Raw genomic sequence first — 19,455 nt, 5'->3', positions numbered from 1 at the left:
ACCGGCGTCTTGGCTGGCCAATACCTGACCCAGATCAAGCGAGTCAGCCAATGGCTGAGGGCCAGGGATAGAGCGGGGCGGGGCATGGTTGCTAGGGCCGAGCTAGCAGGGTGCTGCGTGAGGCCCCGAGAGAGACTCGGTGGTTGCTAAGGCGGGAGGTCACAGAGCGCGGCTCAGGGATTGGGTAGCGTCGAGGGAGGTGGGTGGTGATTGGGCGGTGCCCAGGAGGCCCCCCGGTGAGGTGCGGGAACGTGAGCGAGAGTTCCGGCCGGAGGCCCGAGCTGAGGGCCGGCGCCTTCATCATGGCCTCGGCCCAGCTGGACTACACCATCGAGATCCCGGATCAGCCCTGCCGGAGCCAGGGTATGGAACGAGGGTTGGGTCCAGTCGTTGGGAGGTGACCTAAGGAGTCTGTGGGTCTCAGGCGCAGCTGTGGCCCCACCCCTCTTGCGGCCCTGTCCTCTCGCGGCCCACCCCCTCACGGGGGGGGTCCCCCTCACCGCAGGTCCCAGACTTGGTCGGGTCCAGAGAGCCACGCCCCCTAGTAAGCCCCTCCCCCAGAGTGCTCTTGGTGTCCGAGCCCCGCCCCTTCGCGGCGTCTACCCGACCCCTAACCCCGTAGGTTGTGGCCCTTTTTTCTGTCTCTTTAGTCGGAGTTCCCAGGCCCGTACCTTCGCTTCTCTCCTGGTAGCTGAAGGCCCTCCTGATTCCTTTGTTTGGGGTCGGGCTTCCCACTGCTAGCCTTTCTTCGGCAGTTGTGGTTAGGGGTCCCACCCATTATATTTCATCCACTATTTTCCTCGGGGTCCATGCAAAAGCCCAGGACACAGAGCCTTCATCCCTCCCTCCTCTGCACTCTCCTTGGCAGTGGTTACAGAGCCGCCTCTGCCATGAAATAGAAGTCTGCTCAAATCCTGACTCCTCCCTTTGGTAGCTGGCTGACCTTTGGCACGCTTCCAGCTCTGAACTTCGGTTTCCTCATCTGCACAGCTGGGGTACCAATAGTAACCTCCCTCCTAGGGTTGTTGGTTGCACAACTGAGATTATTTGTCTAAAGGACCCAGCATAATGCTTGGCACAGAGTGAGCTTAATGATTAGCTTTGTTTTCCTCTCTACAGTCATATCATTACAGAAGGATGTGTGGGAGGCTCCACAAAATTAGTAGCCTGTAGAACAGGTCTGGATCCCTGTCAGTGTGAGTCAGATTGGGGGCCCAGAGAATGGAAAGTTTGGCCCTGATTGGGAATCATGGTAGAGGAGCCTTGACATGCACCCCAGCCTAAGCTGCATGTCTTGCCTGCGTTACTCCACATGGTCTTCACACCTCCAGCTGCAGCTCAGCCTCTTCTATTGCCACCACAACCATCTTCCCAGTGCAGAGCTTTGATCTTATCACTGTTCTACATAAAACCCTTCAGTGGCTCCTTATTGCCCTCAGGATAAATCAAATCCAGATTCCTTAGCATGGTATAATTTAGCAGACCCTGCTTACCTCTTTGATCACTGTGTCCTTCCACTGTTCGACTTGAGTTTTATGTTCTAGCAACCCCAAACTGCTTGTGATTCTCCACACACTCCTTGCTTCTCTGCCTGTGCTCCCTCCATTTCTTCTGTCTGGAATGCCCTTTCCCTCTGCTGCCCCACACTGCCCCCTCGCTTCCCTAGTTCATTATTTAAGGCTTCGCTCAGATGTTACCTCTTTCAGGAGAGCCTTCCCAGACCCCTCCCATTGCATCTTGTGTTCCTTGGGTGGGGTCTAGGAGGGGAGAGCAACCCCTAGGCTCCCCCAGAACAGATGGCTCCAGACCAGCTGTATTTCCCTAGAGTCCTCTGTCAGCTGAGGGCTCTTAGGCTTATAGATGTAAAAATGCTTTTGAAAAGTTTTGGCATCAGTGGGAGATAAAGCCAGTTAGTATTATTGCCCTTGGAGAACCTTCAGCTGCAAAGAGCTGGGGCTGCCTTCTGCATGGCCAGGAGGGCAGAAGTTCTCCTTCATCCCACGTGGGCAACCTGGCGGTCTTGGCTTGCATTTCAGTTCTACCTCCTGCTGTTCTATGGCTTTGGCAAGTTATTGAACCTCTCTGAGCCTCAGATTCCCTGTTGTGAGGGTTAACAAGGTAGTGACTGGATGTGTGTGCCTGGCATGGAGCAGGTGCTCCGTTGGTATATTTCCTCCCCTTGTGGCTCCCCTCCCTGCTTCAGGGGGCTGGGTCCTAGAATTGGAGGAAATCTCAGGGGGCCACTTTGTCCTGCATCCTTCTCCTGGCATGAGAGCATGCTGTTGCCACCAGACCCTTCCCTGACAGGATGCTTCCTCCCAAATATCCTGGCCTGTTGGAGGCAACTGGGATTGTTAGAAAGCACTTCCCTTTCTTGAGCCACAATAGGCCTTCCTGTCATTTCTGCTTTCAGTTCAGCATTTGCTGTGTCCTGGCGATGGGTTAGTTGCTGGTGCCTCAGAAGTGACTCACACACAGACTCCTTCAAGGAGCTGTGGTTCTGGGGAGGGCTGAGGGCTTAGAAGCAGGGGGTTTCACAAAGATGTGGTAACCGCAGGGCTAGGAGGTCGTGGTGGGTGCAACACAGAGCAAGGTAGTCTCTCTTCCTCTCTTTTCAAGCTCATCTCTCTTCTCCAAGAGAAATACCTCCAGTGCCTTCAGTTGTTCCTCCTCTGGTGTGGTTCTAATAGCCTTCTCCTTCTGATTGCTCCTCTGCACTGGCTTTGGTTTCTCATTCCTTTCCCTCTCAAAGTGCATAGCCCAGAGCTGACCTCAAGGCGGTATGGCCCTCAGAAGGAAGTGACAGCACTGTGATCCCCTGAATCTGTTTTCTTCCTGTCTGCAGAGAGCTCCCCTCCAGGCTGACAGGGCTTCACAGAAAATCTTTGGGGGTCCAGAGATTGTCTCTCTTTTGCAATTACTGTTTAATGGTGGAGAAGTGTGTAGGACAGCCATATTTGGTTTCTGGAATTGCTTTTCCCCCCTAATTGAACATCAGAGCCACAGAGCCCAGCACTGCTGTGAGTTGATAGAAAGGCGAGCAGCTTCTGCTGGCACGTCAGTTAGCTGGAAGGCAGCTACAGATCTGGGGTTGTTCAGAGCCCAGGGACCTTCTGCTGGGATTCCCACCAGCAAGTATCCATGGCTGTCTGGGCCAAATGAGTGTTGTCTGCCTGGTCCTTTGCTGAAGCTGATCCCTTGACCTAGCATTTCCCGCCATCCCACCCACTCCTCTTTGACCAGTGAACCCCTCACTCTCCTAAGTGAGAGTTGGGTATTCTCATCTCATTTCCTTGGGGAAGGTTCTGTTCTCAGGGCTCCCACAGCAGGGATCCCTGTCGTATTGCTGGAGGGTTTTGCTCAGTGTTGCTGGAGCCTGGCAAGGATGAAGTGCCAAATGAGCTGAAGGGAGTTGTTTGGCAGCACTTGGGCCCCGCCCAATTTGCTGTGCCATCCCAGGCCAGGGCTGTGCTGCCCCTCCTCCCAGCCAGAGAATGGTCAGCCAAGCCCTGCCCTGGGGCTCCTCTGCGGCTCACTGGCAGGCCAGCAGGCCTTCTTAAAGGCACCCTGTTGCTTTCATGTTCAGTAAACATTTTTTAGAAATAATTGATTCACAGAATTAATGAGGCTGGGACAAGGGGCTCACTCTTAGAGTACAAAGAAAGCCTTCCGTGGGGAGGGAGGGTGTCACAGAGAAGGGAAGTGATAGGTTTATCGTAGGCCCAGGCTTAATTGTCAGTCTGCTCTTCTGCTGAGCGCCTGCTGGGGTCGAAGAAATGTAGACCTTGTCTTGACCCCCAGGAAGTTTTCCCTGGCACCGGGGAAACAGTCTGGGGTGGACCACAGTCCAAACAACCATGGTGGGCCCCAGGGGTCAGCTGCCTTCCTGGAGTAGAGTGGCCTAAGCTGGACCTGGAGCTGCGGGAGGGCTGACAGGTAGATGGGGAGCAGCAGGAAGTGCAGAACTAGGGGCACTGGGGGGACTGGGAGTGGCCCGAGAGAGCAGGGCCCTGGCGGCAGGCCGCGGGGTGCTTTCAGGAGCCAGAGAGAAAATCTCAGGAGCTGTCATACCAGAGAGGCCTCAAAGGCCTGGGCGAAGGGTTGGGACTAGACCCTCTTCTTGTCTGTGGGGACCCCGTAGGTGCTTTTTTTTTTTAAACAGTGGAGTTTTGTTTATTTTTTTAATTACGGTATGTTTTCTTTCATACATTAATAAAAACCCTTCCTAATTTGTCTGCTTTATACCAGGCACCGTGCTAGGCCCTGGATCTGAGCTCCAGACGTGAAGGACCCTTTGCTGGCCTCCTTTGCCTGAGGTCTCTGTGGTTTCTGTTGCACTTACATTGTTGACCATGCCTGGCTCACATGCCAGGCCTGCCAGGAACCCCTCTTACGATTTTATTACTTCTCACGACCACCTTGTGAAGTAGGGAGTACTGTTATCCCGTCTTACAGATGAGGAACAGAAGCTCAGGGGAGGTGAAGTATCTTGCCCCAAGTTATCCCAGATTCCAACTTGGGAGCCTCACTCCAAAGCCTGTGCATGCAGATTTCAGTTGCCATCAGGAAGTACTGCCTGAATACAGTTCCATTTCTAGGAAACAATTAAGGACATGCAGGAAGAAAGAGGTGTCCATTAAAGTATTTTTGTAACAGCAAAAGATTGGAAACAACATCATGTCCAATAATGGGAGCTTGGTCACCATAAATTATGAAATATTCTGTAGCTGCTCTGCAGCCACTAAAAAGAATGGTGTAGAGATATATAAACCGACAGGGAGAGATGTTCACAACATATTGCTAAATTGAAGAAAGCAGATTACAAAAGCAGTATGGTTCCAATTTTATGAGATACTCATTTTCTGCTTTTTCTACAGTGAGCATGCGTTCCTCATGAAGTAATAATAACTTCAATTCATTGAACTCTTTCTTTGTGCCAGGGTAACATGCTAAGCCCTCAGTAGTCTCTATCTTATTCAGTCCTATGTATTATTATCCCCATTTCACAGATAAGGAAATTGAAGCTTAGAGAACTAGCTCAAGGTCTGTTTCATAGTTATTGGTGGCAGAACCAGAGACTTGAACCCAGGTATGGTTTTATACAGTATGCACTCCTAGATACCATGCTACTCTCCTATGCTGTTACTCCAAAAAAAAAAAAAAAAGTAAATTTAAAATGAAGTAATTTGGTTTAAATATAGGAACTGTGAGACTCTAGAAAGTATTTCTTGGGAGTAGAGGAAATTGAGGATCCTTTTATTCCTTGTATTTTAAGAAGAAAACATAGGTTCTTTGTATTTTCGTTCTGGCTTGCAGAAGAAAAGCACATATTGTTCCACAGATTCTTACCTTGTCAGCCCTTTCCTTTGTCTTCCCCATATGCCCCTGGGATATACACAATCCAATTTATGCTTTAGTTTTATGACTTGAACTGTTGTACAATATAGTATGTATCTGTAATTCTTGTATTACTGGTGTCAGTGTTGTTTGTTGAGAAAAGTCCAGAGGACAGAGAGCCCATGGGATTAAATTGTTTTGTGGGGTACTCAAGAAGTGCCAGGGTTGAAAAGAATACTTCTGCCTCGCCAAGGGGCTTCTGGGTATCCGTGATCTCTTTGACTTCTCAAGTGCTGTTGACTCTGCAGGACACCTCCCCCCACCCTTTTTAAAAAAATAATATTTTAACTCTCATTGCAAAAGTGATACATAGGGATTTTAGAAAGCGAGTAGAAAAAAAATCATGAAAAAGAAATTGCCTCTGATCCCAGAAATAATTGCTATTAATATTTGATGTATTTTTTCTATACATAAGTATGTGTAGGTATGTGTGTATGTATGTATATAGGTATTCTGTTGTATGTACTTCTTTGCAGCTTGCTTTTTCGCTTAATGTGTTACTGTTAATTCTTAAAATAATAACATTATTGAGATACAATTCACGTACCATAAAATTCACCCTTTTAAAATGTGCAATTCATTGGTTTTTAGTGTATTTACAAAATTGTGCAACTGTCACCACTGTCTAATTTCAGAGCATTTTCATCACCTCCAAAAGAAGCCCTGAACCATTAGCAGTCTCTTCCCATTTCCCCCTCCCTCCAGCTCCTGGCAGCCACTAATCTACTTTCTACTGTGTGGATTTGCCTATTCTGGACATTTCATATAAATGGAATCATGCAATATATGGTCTTTGTGTTTGACTTCTTTAACTTAGCATATGTTTTCAAGGTTCATCCATGTTGTAGCAGTGCTTCATTCCTTTTTATGACCAAATAATATTCCATTGAATAGATATACCACATTTTATTCATCCATTTACAGGCGATAGGCATTTGGATTGTTTCTACTTTTTGGCTATTGTGAATAATGCTGCAGTGAACATTCGTGTACAGGTTTTTGTGTGGACATATGTTTTCAGTTCTCTTGGGTATATACCTAGGAGTGGAAGTGCTGGGTCATATGGAAACTCAATGTTTAATTTTTTTTGAGGAACTGCCAAACTGCTTTCTAAAGTAGATGCACCATTTTTGCTTTCTCACCAGCAGTGTATGAGGGTTCTGAATGCTCCATATCCTCATCAACACTTGGTATTATCTGACTTTTTATTATAGCCATCCTAGTGGGTATAATGTGCTGTCTCGTGGTTTTGATTTTCATTTCCCTAATGACTGTGATGTTGAGCACCTTTTCATGTTCTTATTGGCCATTTGTACATCTTATTTGGAGAAATGTCTTCAAATCCTTTGCCCATTTTAAAGTTGGGTTATTTGTCTTTTTATTTTTGAATTGTGAGAGTTTTTTTATGTATCCTGGATACAAACCCCTTATCAGATATATGATTTGCAAAAATTATCTCCCATTCCGTGGGTTTCTTCATTTAAAAATTTTTTTTATTTATTTATTTTGGCTGCATTGGGTCTTTGTTGCTGCGCGTGGGCATTCTCTAGTTGTGGTGAGTGGAGGCTACTCTTCGTTGAGGTGCACGGGCTTCTCATTGCGGTGGCTTCTCTTGTTGCGGAGCATGGGCTCTAGGTGCATGGGCTTCAGTAGTTGTGGCACGCGGGCTGTAGAGAACAGGCTTAGTAATTGTGGCGCGCGGGCTTAGTTGCTCCACGGCACGTGGGATCTTCCCGTACCAGGGCTCGAACCTGTGTCCCCTGCATTGGCAGATGGAGTCTTAATCACTGCGCTACGGTTTCTTCACTTTTTGATGGTGTCCTTTGATGTTCAAAAGTTTTCAGTTCTAATGAAGTCTGTTTTTTCTTTTATTCCTTGTACTTTTAGTCACGTCTAAGAAACCATTCCCTAATCCAAGGTCACAAAGATTTACTCTTACATTTTCTTCTAAGAGTTTTATAGTTTTAGCTCTTACATTTATGTCTATGATCTGCTTAATGTATTACAGACTATTTCCATATGATTAAACATTTTTCTTTCATAGAAGTAGAATTAGTAAGTCAAAGAATGCATGTTTTTTGAGGCTTTTAATACATGTTCCAAAATTGTTGTGATTCTCTTCTCCCTATCATTTCCTTCCCCCTTCCTACCTGTCCCCCACTGCTCTGGTTCATGCATTTGCCAACTCTTGCCTGGCATGTTACAGTAGTAACACGACGTGTTCTTAACGGGCCCTTTCAGTGTAGTGGATAAACACAGTGGCGTGGTGATGGAGGTGCTGTGACAATACAGAGGAGGGGCATCTAACCCAGTCTAGTGATGAAGGGGCTGGGGAGGGCATCAAGGGGGGCTTCTTGGATGTCAACAGTGAGCTGACTCGGCAAGTGGCGTGGGCATTAGCAAAGCATAACATGGAGCATCAGCCTCCAGGGCTGGGGAGTGAGGAGCATGTGCAAGGTCCTGGAGGTGGGGAGTAGTGTGGCATGGTGGTCCAGAGATGGATGCTGGCTGTGCCACTTCCTGGCTGTGTGTTTTGGGGGAAAAAGACACCCTCTCTGTGTTTTAGTTTTCCTATCTGTAAAACGGGGATAGCAATAGTAGCTAACTCCTAGGGTGGTCAAGGGACCAAATGAGGCAGCGTATGTTGAGGTTCTGACTGTGATGGCCAGTCCCTGAGGAGGAGCAGGTGGAAGAGGTTGGTGTTGGATCTGTTGATATACAGAGGCAGCCATGTGTACGGGTTTGGAGCTGAGTGGAAAGAGATTTGGTTAAGACTTGTTTTTTTTACCCAGGGGGCCCCCTGGGGTAGTGGTGATGAGCTAGTCTCTGGGTCAGACCACCTGAGTTTGGATTCCAGCTTCACTGCTTATTAGTTGTGTAACCTTGAACAATTATATACTATCTCTGTGGCTTAGTTTTTAATCAGTAAAATGCGAATAATAACAGTACCTTGTTTGTACGATTGTTGTGAGGATTAAATGAGTTGATATATAAAGTGCTTCGAATAGTGCCTGACACAATTCTCTTTTTGCTGTTATCGTTATTGTTTTTCTTGGTGATGGCAAAGAGGGGGAGGTAGGAGCTAAAGGAGATGTGGAATTCAGAGAGGTTTGTGGTGGTTTAGGACCAAGGTGGGTTTGATTGCCTTTGCAGGGCTGTGGTAAGTCCTGGTGTAGAAGTGGGAGACAGAGCCAGTGCCCGAGTCTTCAGTGCCTGAGGGGCAGTGGCCAGAGGCCAGGAGATGTCAGCAGTGGGAGGGGGAGAGGGAGATGACCAGTGGAAGGAGCATAAAAGGAGCAGGGGCTTTTACAGAGAATGGAGGAATCATGACCCGGAGGTGGCAATAAATAACAATAGCCATAGCTCTTACTTTTATTACTCTGGAAAGGGCAATGGGTAACAAGAAGAATGCCAGCTCTTTCTCCTTGGATCTATCCTTCAGTTTGCAGCCATGTGTTCGTTCATTCAGCATGTTTCCGCTGAGTGCCTAGACAGGCCAGCTACAGTGCTGGGCACCGGGAATGTGGCGCTGAACGCGACAAACCCAGGTCCTGCCTTCACAAAGCCTACTGGCTGAGGGGAGACGGACATTATACGAGTAATTGTGCAAGTCATTAATCAATACAGACTGGATCATGCCACTCCCCCAGTTCCAGAATCTTCATTCGCTCTCCACTGCTCCGGATAAAATCCTGACTCCTAAGCATGGCTTGGGGGACTTTCAGGATCGGACCCCAGTCCCACTCTTGGCAGCTCTCCTGCCCACTTCTGCTCCCTCTTCCAGGCTTCTAGCCTCCTAGGACTGCTTGCTGTGCCCCAGAGCAACTGTAACATCTCCATCGCCATCTCATGCCCTTTCTCCACCTGGCATGCTCCTACGGTCCGTCAAGGCCAGCACAGCAAGCGAGTCTTCCTGTGGGAGGCCTTTCCCGGTCACGATCACTCTCTCAGCCATGTTCCCGGAGCATCTTGGACTTTTCTGGTTTATAGTGCTCCATGTCTAGAATCAGAGTGGGCAGCGTGGCTCCAGTGGGAGGAGGTCATGACAAAGGCTCTGAGTTAGGAATGGGCGTGGAGAGGGGGCCCTGGGAAGAGACTGTGTCGGGGGCGTGGGAGATGCCTGTGGGTAGGAGGAGCACCTTGTGGTTCAGGGGGGTGGCCGCAAATGCCTGGCTGGAGTAGAAGGACAAATTCCCTCCTTTTAGGAATGTTATGGAAAGCTTGGGCTCTGGGAAGAGGCAGTGTGTCCAGGGTGTCCGTATTCTGAGTTTCTCCGTGGAGATGTGTGTCTGGTGAAGAGTCATTTCTGCCTGAGTTGGTGAAGCCAAGGGTGCTGGCAAAACCTGCAGTGGAGCAAAGTGGAGTTATAGAGCCCAGCTGTGGGGTGAGGGGCAGCTCAGAGGCCCGGCAGAAGTGTCTGAACCTTCCCGGACTGGGAATGCCCCACCACTGCTGGTAAGGGCGGCCACCAGGGGATGTGACCACCCCTGGCTGCCTTCTCTCTTTTTGAGATAAACCCCCAAACCCTTTGCTGGTGTCTTGGTGGTGGTACCTGGAGGGGAGCCCCATAGGCTGGGGGAGGGGAGCCCATTCTCAGACAGCTGCACAGAGCTTAGGGAGCCTCCCTGGGGCAAGTCTCAGAAATCCAGCTGCTGGACCTCAGAGGGTCAAAGGCAGATCCAAACTGTAGCTGTTGATTACCACGCATGAGGCTGCTGCAGCCTGAGCTTTACGGGTAGTCATTGCCAGCAAGGTTGGGCCAGGGCCCCAGTGAGGCCCAGATAGAGCCTCTCCACCAGAAAGGCTAGTGCAGGCGAAGAGCTGCCCTGGCCAAGGACAGGAGGCCGCCAGGCCAAGAAAGGTGGTGAGAATATTTAGAGTGGCCTGGTTAGAGCTGTGGGACCATCTCTCTTATCGGAGGCTGAGGCCGGTGTCAGGGGAGCCTGGGACGGCTGGCAGGGGTCAGCAAGGGACTGAGGTGCTGGGAGCTCCTGGTCCAGGCTGAGTTGCAACTCAGTCTGGCATCCCCATGGGTGCAGGCAGTCAATCTCCAAAGGCCGGAGTTGCCACTGCTGGAGAGCAGGAACACTGAACTTTTCAATCACATTAATTTCCATGGGAAATTGTTGTCTTCCTTTTGTCCAAAGGTTAGTGATTTATATTTACCATCCTCTTAACTAGCCTTGAAATTTACTGTCGCCAGGTCACCACCAGCATCCGTAAATCTTAGGGTGGCAGCTGAGCATAGCCAAGTGGCTTGATCCTTGGAAGGGTACACCCTGGTCCTTTCAGAAGAGCAGATAACTAGCAACAGACAGTCTGTGCACAGAAGTCGCCCCAAGGAGGGTGGGTACTCACTTGGCAGGGGAAATGAGATGAGGTCTGACCGACAAGGTTGCAGGGAGGCCTTCTGAAGCAGCCAAGGAGGAGGCAGGTGGCTTGTGCCTTGGCACATCACCGAAGGAGATGAGCTTCTAGTTGTGGACGGGGCTGGTGGCAGAAGAGGTCTCAAGTGACTTAGCTAGGATGGGGAGCAGGGACCAGATTCCCAGCTCTACACTTCCTGTGTGACCTTAGGCAAGTAACTTTACCACTCTGTGCCTCAGTTTCCTCATCTATAGTAATATTACTTGTATTGTTGTTGTGAGGGTTAAACCTCAGTAAATACTGGCTGTTATTCTTCTCTGTCAGGACGGGGTGGGTGGTTTGGTAGTGGCCGCCAGAGTCTGTCTGCTTCACTTCCCTGCTTATACTGCCCTATCCATTTCTCCTTTTTTTTTTTTTTTTAATAATTATTTTATTTATTTATTTTTGGCTGCGCTAGGTCTCTGTTGCTGTGTGTGTGGCAAATGGGGGCTACTCTGTTGCGGTGTGCGGGCTTCTCATTGCAGTGGCTTCTCTTGTTGCAGAGCACAGGCTCTATGCATGCGGGCTTCAGTAGTTGTGGCGCACGGGCTTAGTTGCTTCGTGGCATGTGGGATCTTCCCGGATCAGGGCTCGAACCCGTGTCCCCTGCATTGGCAGGCAGATTCTTAACCACTGCGCCACTAGGGAAGTCTCCCATTTCTCCTTTTAAAGACCTCTTCTTCCGTCTGCTCATGGAATTAGGATAGCAACTGGCAAACTTTTTCTGTAAAGGGCGGTATCTTAGGCTTTGTGAACTGCGTGGTCTCTGTTGCAGCTACTCCACTCTGCTGTTTAGCTTGAAAGCAGCCGTAGACATTATGTAAATGAATGAGCTGGGCTGTATTTCAATAAAACTTTATTTGTGGACACTGAAATTTAAGTTTCATATGATTTTCACATCACAAAATCTTCTTTTGATTTTTAAACAAAAACATTTTAAAATGTAAAAAACATTATTAGTTTTAGTTCGAAGGTCATATGAAAACAGATCATGGGTCGAATTTGGCCCATGGCTTGTAGTTTGTAGATCCCTGGATTAGAAGGTGAAATTGCATGGTGGAAGTATTTATTCACTTTTCTCACCTGGGCTATGTCTTTGAGTCACTAAAGAAAGGGGCCCTCGCGTGGGTTTTTCCAGTTACCCTGCAGTGCCTCCTGAGAAGCCTAAAAGCCAGTTGAAGTGAAGGACAGAGGAAGGAGCCCCCTGGGAACCTGAGGCACAGGGACCGGCAGGCTGCCTGGGCCTGGCACCTGGCGCTCCCCTGCCAGCAGCCCGAGTAGCGCTGGCTCTGGATTGGCCAGTCACCCCCACCCCGAACCCTAGCTCCAGGGATGACAGTCTCATCCTGCTTGTGTTTCAGAGAACAGCCCCAACCAAGGCGGGAAGGAGGCGGGGACTCGACAGCCTTTGGTGATTCTCTTGGGCTGGGGTGGCTGCACGGACAAGAACCTGGCCAAATACAGCGCCATCTACCACAAAAGGGTGAGTACTGCAGGTGTGCGGACGCCCAGTGCGCTGGGGCCGCTCTGCGGGGTTCTCCCAGCTTTGGCTGCCCTCATCTCCAGGCTGCAGTGGAGGCTGACCACCAGTCAGCCCAGGAAGGCCTGGGAATGGCACCAAGAATAGCCTGTGAGGAAGACGCTGGGCTCGTGGGGACTTGGGCAGGATTATCCACCCTTTGCAGCCAGCTCTGTGGCCTGGTCTGTCCCCTTCAGCCCCCTGACCTGCTCCCCCTCCTTCCTCCCCAAGCCCCACAGTGGACAGCCCATCCCAGATGTGCTCCCAGCTGCGGAGTCAGCCCAGACCTCAAGTCTCTGTTGGCTAGTGCTGCCTCTCTGGGCAGCAGGAACCTGGGCCGGGTGTGCTGGGCATAGTCTGGACTCCTGGGGCTTTCTCCTTTTCTGACCAGGTGAGTTTCTGTCTTAGGGCTGACCATGACCCCTCACGTTTCCAGAGTAGAAGGGCCTCTTGGAAGAGAGATTCAGGACTGCGGTTTCCTTGCTTCATCTTAGGAGGCACCAAGAGTTGTATGTAGAGGCTGTGGTTATTGGAGAGAGCCTTGGGAGGGCCTGGTTATATCTGGGAAGCCCCTTTCACAGCTTTGGCCGCTGGCCTGACCCTGCCCTCCTCAGCCCAGACCTCCCAAAGCAGGGAGGCATCAGTACAGACCCCCAGCCACCAGCTGGAAGCCCTGCACTGAGGAGGAATGGCAGTCACCTGGGAGAAGGGCCAGCTGGGGCCCCCTCCTCTCAGCCTCCCTCCACTGACCCACGTCTGTGCTGTGCCCCAGGTGTGTGGTGGCCCTGGAATGGGAGAGGAGTTGGAGGAAAGATGTAGTTCTGAGCTTGAGGCCTCCCCTCAACCAACAAGCCTGGTCCTCTGGCATTGCCTTATTCCTTAAGTAGTTTCAGCTGCTTCTGAATTCTACTTACTGGGTGAGGCTGGTTTGGCTTCTCCATTAGACTAAGATCCTTGAGGGCAGGCAGAGGACTGGGAATAGGTGAGTGTGGCCAGAACAGAGGACAAAAGAAAGGGCAAGTGTGAAGAGATGAGGCTGGGAGGGTCCTCAGGGGACTAAACAGGGGTGTGATGTTAGACTTGTACTTCTGAGAGTCCCTCACTGCTGAGTGGGGAAAGGATTGTGGGGGCCAGGACCAGAGGCTGGGAAGTGAGTTTGTTGAGGTGGCCAGGACCTTGGGGCTGGTGGTGCTGGTGGAGGGAAGTTGATGGATCAAGGAGGGAAGTTGATGGATCAAGGAAGTTGATGTTAGGAGGAAGAGTGGTCATTGGATGAGAGATTGTGTGTGGGCACAGGGATAGGGAGGGGTCTGGGTAATGCCAGGTTTCTGGCTGCAGCAGATCCTGGGTTCTTTGAAACAAGGAGCACTAGAAGAGAAGCCGTGGGCTCTGGGGTGGATGAGATTTCCCCCAGGGAGTGTGTAGAGGGCAAGGAGAAGAGGCCCAGGACAGAACCCAAGCTTAAAGGAGCAGAAGACGAAGAGGGTCCCACGTGGAAAGGAGGAGTGGCTACAGATGGACAAGAAAACTCAGGGAAATGTGATGGAATCCACAGGAAGAGAGTCTTAGGGAAATGGACCACTGTCGAGGGAGAGAGGAAAGATGTTCTTGGGGCAGACGGCATGGGAGGAAGTGATGGAGTGGAGGGAGGAAGTGATCCCAGGGAAGGCAGAGGGGTTGAGGTGGCAGCGCTCGTTGGCAGGGGGTTGTCTGGGAAAGGAGTGGGTGCCTTTACCCCCTGGTCAGGAGGATAAGATGGGGGTAGAGAAAAAAATTTTCCAACCCCAAACTCCTGATACTTTATTATTTAAAAGAATATAAAAACGTCCTAGTCTGTCCCCTAGAGATCACCTCTATTTAGCCTTAGTATATATCCTTTCAGCTTTTTTTTCTGTTTGTGCATCTTTTCTTTACCTAAATAAGATCTCTTGAATACACTATTTTATATCCTGCTTTTTTTCGGGCCATGATCTCCACCATCCCATGTTAATACATTTTAATCTCATCGAGTTTCCAGTCCATATTCAGATTCTCTGATAGTCGCCAAAGTGTCCTTTACAGTTGATTTTCCCGAACCAGGGTCCAATCCAGGATCGCCCATTGCATCTAGTTATTTCGTTCCTTAAGTCTCTTATAAGTCTAGAACAGTCCATTTTTTCCTGTTTGTGTCTTATTGAAGAGCCAGGGCTATCAGAGAGTGTTTCTAAGCGCTCGTAATCCCAAATGCTGCCGGAAGGAAAGTACGGTGGGGACCGAAAGGTGTCATGGGATTTAGCCATTCGGGAGAACTTGGGCGACCATGGTAAGAGCAGTGCAGCTGTCAGAGTGGAGTCAGTGGGAGGGGACCAGGTGGAGAGGGTGTCAAAGTTTGGGAAGGTGAAGAAAGGGTGGGACAGAGTTAGAGGGGAACATGGTGGGAAGGCAGAGGCTTTAATTTTTTTTAATGAGATCAGTTTGAGCAGGAATCTGGAACGAGGAAGAGACTGAAAGTACAGGAGAGTGAGGTGAGGGCAGATGGATCAGGCTGGGACCGAGCATGTGTGGAGATGGAGAGATGGTTGGCTTCAGGGGAGAGGGAAGAGACTGGGATCGGACAGCCAGTGAGAGCCCGGCCCTTGGTGCAGGGGGGTTCCAGGAGCATCTGACTCGGGAGGTGGCAGCAGAGATGGAAACCTCAGAGCGAGGCCCAGGGAAGCTTGGTGTATGTGCCCTTCCTTCACAGGGGGTGTTGGGCGTTCACAAGGCAAGCTCTGTGCATGCACTCATGGGTGACGTGGAGGTGGAGGGCACGTGCACCCTCAGAGACGGTGAGTTCCCAGGACTTGCTGCTGAGTTTACGCCTGTATCAACAGGTAGTGCTGCATGGGAATGCTTCTGGGGAGAAGCGTGTGTGGGCGTGTGTGCACGCACATGTGTGGGCTCCTGAAGGTAGTACCTACAGTGGTGTGTGCACTGTGGGTGTGCGTTGGTGGCTGTGCTTTTTTGTGCACTTCACAGGTGGTGCAGTGGGTGCCATGGGTGTCTGCATCTGTGGGGTGTGAGGTGGACAAGGCTGTGTTTAGTCCCAAGGGTCGTGTGTGTGTGGTGGTGGTGTGGAGTATGTTTGCGTTCGTGGGCGATGCTGTGTGTAAGTTGAGGGTGGGTGGAAAGCACCCTCTGGGGAGTTGGATCAGAGCTCTTTGTGAAATTTTCCAGATCTGCGGGGCCAGGTAGCATCCGTGACCCCCCCTGCAGAGTCCTGGGAGGGGTGCTTAGGTACGTTAGGGTCTTGGTGAGAGCAGAGCCAGGAGGAGTTGGGGCACATGTGATCACAGTCAGCGGGAGGGGACAAGGTCAGGAGGCTGATGGCAGGGTTACCTCAGCTGACCATCTCTCTCTGGCTCTGGGTCATTCGAGTACTGCGCGCATGTAATTTTCTCCTTGTTATTACTCCTACCACCACTAATGACTGCTGTTCTTAGCTGAGGACTCTGTGCCAAGTGCTGTTTTGGGCACTCGAGGTACATTTTTTCGTTTCATTTTCACCACAATCCCATGAGATGGATGTTATCCCAACTTACAGCTGGGAATGCAGACTCAGAAAGATGAAGATGTTCATAAGTGCTGGTCCCAGGAATTGAGCCCAGAACTGTCCGACCCCAGAGCCTGCCTAACTCAGATTCCCCCGACGAGGGGCCCTTTGTCTCTGGCACATGTTAACGAGAGAGGATTAGGACTCAGAGTGGCTTTGGCTGCCTGTTCTAACTGGCCTAGAAGGGGATCTGTGTGGAGACCTTGAGGTGTACTTGACCCAGGCATTGAGGGGTACAGAGGCCTAGAGAGAGTTTAGCTAAGATTTTAGAATTTGAGGAACAACGGAGTTTACTGTATTTGGAATTTCAGGGAGAGTGAGGAGTGATCCCAGGCCTTGGAACCAGACATTTGGGAGTATGGCCTCTGTTCTCAGGGCCCTGTGGGAAGGTGGCAGTGGCCAGAGACTGATGCCATGTGGGCCTGGCTCACGGGTGGCCTCTGGTGGTCAAGGCTGGACCTGCAGGCTGTCTCGGGTGTTGGGTCTTGTGGGGATACCTGTCTGTCCCTGGGAAGTAGGGACAGGCAAGAGCAGAGTCGCTGTAGCAGGGTGTAGCCAAGCAGTGAGGCCTTAAAGGTGCCAGAGTTGAGCAGATGAGGGTGCAGGGTCAGGGGTGGGAGGGAGACAGGGAGCGGACCAGAGTGAGGAGGCTTCCTTCTGGTCAGCCCAGATGTTTCCAAAGTGAGCTCTGGGCTCCAGGCCTCGCATACCATCCCAGGCTGAGGGGGCTTGGCCAGCATGAAGCGCTTATTCCACAAATGGGCCTGGAGTGGACCTTCCTGTGTCTAGGAGAGGTGAGCTGTTGCCCAGACTGCAGCAGGGCCTGGAGCACTGCCAGCTTATGGGCCTGTGGAAATTGGAGATGCTGGACCCCTCTGACCTTAGCTGCTCCCCACCTCCCCACCCCATCCCCGAGGATAGACAGGGCCTCTCTCCTCTCCTCAGGGCTGCATCGTGATCCGATACACAGCCCCCTGGCACATGGTCTTCTTCTCTGAGTCCCTGGGCATCCCTTCACTTCGTGTCTTGGCCCAGAAGCTGCTTGAGCTGCTCTTTGATTACGAGGTTGAGAAGGAGCCCCTGCTCTTCCACGTCTTCAGCAACGCCGGCATCATGCTGTACCGATATGTACTGGAGCTCCTGCAGACCCACCGGCGCTTCTGCCACCTGCGTGTGGTGGGCACCATCTTTGACAGTGGGCCTGGCGACAGCAACCTGCTGGGGGCTCTGAGGGCGCTGGCAGCCATCCTGGAGCCCCGGCCTGCCGTGCTGCGCCTGCTGCTCCTGGTGGCCTTTGCCCTGGTGGCAGTCCTGTTCCACGTCCTGCTGGCGCCACTCACCTCCCTCTTCCACACCCACTTCTATGACAGGCTGCTCGACGCAGCCTCTCGCTGGCCAGAGCTCTACCTCTACTCCAGGGCCGACGAGGTGGTCCTGGCCAGGGACGTGGAGCGCATGGTGGAGGCACGCCTGGCGCACCGGGTCCTGGTGCACTCTGTGGACTTCAAGTCATCTGCACACGTCAGCCATCTCCGTGACTACCCTACTTACTACACGAGCCTCTGTGTCAACTTCATGCGCAGCTGCGTCCGGTGCTGAGGTCCTTGCCCTACCCACCTCACCTCTGCTCCAGAAATAAATGCCTGACACCTTCCCATAACCTACATCCATGGGTGGGGTCCTCTTCTGGTTCAACTCCCTGCAGCCCTCTGGGACTTTATGGTCCTCCAGGTAGAGAATTTCCATGGGCCTCTGTCCTGGGGACTGTGGTGGTCTGCTTATCCCAGGATTCTTGGGGCAGGAGTGCCTGCGCAGGTCTCTGCGGAAGCCTAGCAGTGGTTGTGTTTGGATAAGTGCAACAGGCTGCTGACTCCTGTGGCATTTAGGCTGTGAAGGGTTAATAAAGCTGCGGGTGGGGGGTAGGGGTGAGGATGAGCCCCAGCATTGAGTTCTGATTCCTTGAATAGAAGGTGAGCTTTGCAGGGAGGTGCCAGAGGGTAGGGGCAGGCTGGGGCAGGGGCTGTGATCTGTGCTCCCAAGTCCCGGAAGGGCAGAGCCCCACAGCATGGAGTGCCGTCCCTGTGGATCCCATTTAGCAGTTCACTCAGGCTTCTCATTGCCAGGGAGTCTAATGTGGAAGCCAGATGGGGAGCTGAGGGTACACAGGTGGGGGGCCTGTCCAGGTGTACCACACTTTGCCAGGAAGCTGCTAGATCCAGGAAAGTTGCAAGATGTGTGTGTAATGGGCAGATGGAGTGGGGTGCAGGAAGACAGCAGCGCCAGATGGGAGCTAGGACAAGCTGAGTCAGGAGCCCTAAAGACCAGAACCAGAACCACTGGCCTGAAAAAAACTCCTTCATCTCCTTGAGGGAGACGCACTTGGATCCTCTGTAGGTAGAAGTGGTGGCTTCAGCCTTAGAGTCCTGTATCATCTATTATTCTACAAGTCACTGCTGCACAATGCTGGCACATAGCTGGCATTCAATAAATTTTTGTTGATTTAATGAGCTTACTGTGGTGATCGAGGGACTTGGGGGGGCAGGGATGGGCTTTGAAAGTTTGACCTGCAGCGAAGGAGATGGCTGGAAAAGCTCTGGGTGGGAGCTGACCCTTGATAGATAGTCTCAGGGCTGATGGACCCTCTTGTCTCCAGAGCCAAGCTCTCCCTACATCGCCTCAGCCCTCTGGGACTCCCCCACTACTGTGGCAGCCAGTTCCTATGCCTGCATGGCTGCATTCCTAGACATGGCCAACAGGTGGCAGTGCTGCATGCGACAGTGCTCAAGGATCCCACAGCAGGGCGGGTTTCATGCCCTCACTCTGGGTTAACGTCTCCTGTTAGCATATGGTCCCCAGGGTGGAAGTAACCAGCCATCAAGGACCCACTGACGTGAGTCCAGGGCAGGCAGAGGGGAGAGTAGAGAGCTGAAAGGAGCCAGCCCGGTGGGGATTGGGCATTGCCCACTTCTCTTCCAAACCCTCAGCCGTCACTGGGGCTGATCCGCCTCAATGGGCCACATACATCCCCTAAAATCTTGGGGCCCAGGATCCTTGCTTTCAGAATATTTGGTGTCATCAAGCTGGGCCTGGGCCTGTGAAGGGCCTTTGCTGGACTCCAACCAGGGTGATTTGTCATCTGGGTGCAGAGAGGGACAGGAGCTGCCAACTAGACCTGATTCTATAATATTCACTGTGGGCAGCCCAGAGGAGACAGGTGTGTCAGATTTGGGAAGATGGAGGGTGGGCCTGCTGTGTGAGAATGTGTGAAGGAGATGAGTCTGGAGTCATAAAGATACTGAGGTCTTGAATTTTAGCAGAATCTTGTTTTGTCAAAACAGCTGTGTGTGGGGGACAAGGACTCATCTGCAGCTTTGAGCCCCTGCCCAAGTACCCAGAATGCTGCTCACTCACTGGCACTGGGCAGCCATGGGGATAACTGTTTGACAAAAGTCCATCTCCAGTGCTGGCTGCCCAGCCTCAGTTCCCTGACTTGAAGGCCCACTTTGTTTAAAGGAGGTTCCTACTGTTTGTTTCATCTGGGCAGTTAACTATACCAGACTGT

General features: G+C 51.3%; 1 protein-coding gene across 4 annotated transcripts; it reads left to right on the top strand.

The window, feature by feature from the left end:
- The first annotated feature begins 91 nt into the window (after positions 1–91).
- Positions 92–18,397, top strand: TMEM53 (transmembrane protein 53). Of its 4 annotated transcripts, XM_032603556.1 has the most exons (4): positions 344–363; positions 12,165–12,286; positions 12,554–12,713; positions 16,839–18,397. In XM_032603556.1, exon 4 carries the CDS (start codon positions 16,875–16,877, stop codon positions 17,490–17,492), a length of 618 nt encoding a protein of 205 aa, XP_032459447.1. In that variant the 5' UTR covers positions 344–363; positions 12,165–12,286; positions 12,554–12,713; positions 16,839–16,874; the 3' UTR covers positions 17,493–18,397. The 4 variants fall into 4 exon arrangements, with proteins under 4 accessions (XP_032459439.1, XP_032459430.1, XP_032459454.1 ...); XM_032603548.1 differs by lacking the exon at positions 12,554–12,713 and having other exon boundaries at positions 92–363; positions 16,929–18,397; XM_032603539.1 differs by lacking the exon at positions 12,554–12,713 and having other exon boundaries at positions 92–363.
- Positions 18,398–19,455: the final 1,058 nt, after the last annotated feature.

The sequence above is a fragment of the Phocoena sinus genome, chromosome 1 (genome assembly GCF_008692025.1).
Source record: "Phocoena sinus isolate mPhoSin1 chromosome 1, mPhoSin1.pri, whole genome shotgun sequence".
NCBI lineage: Eukaryota > Metazoa > Chordata > Mammalia > Artiodactyla > Phocoenidae > Phocoena > Phocoena sinus.
The sequence above is the reverse complement of the archived record's forward strand: the minus strand, read 5'-3'. Positions and strand labels throughout refer to the sequence as shown.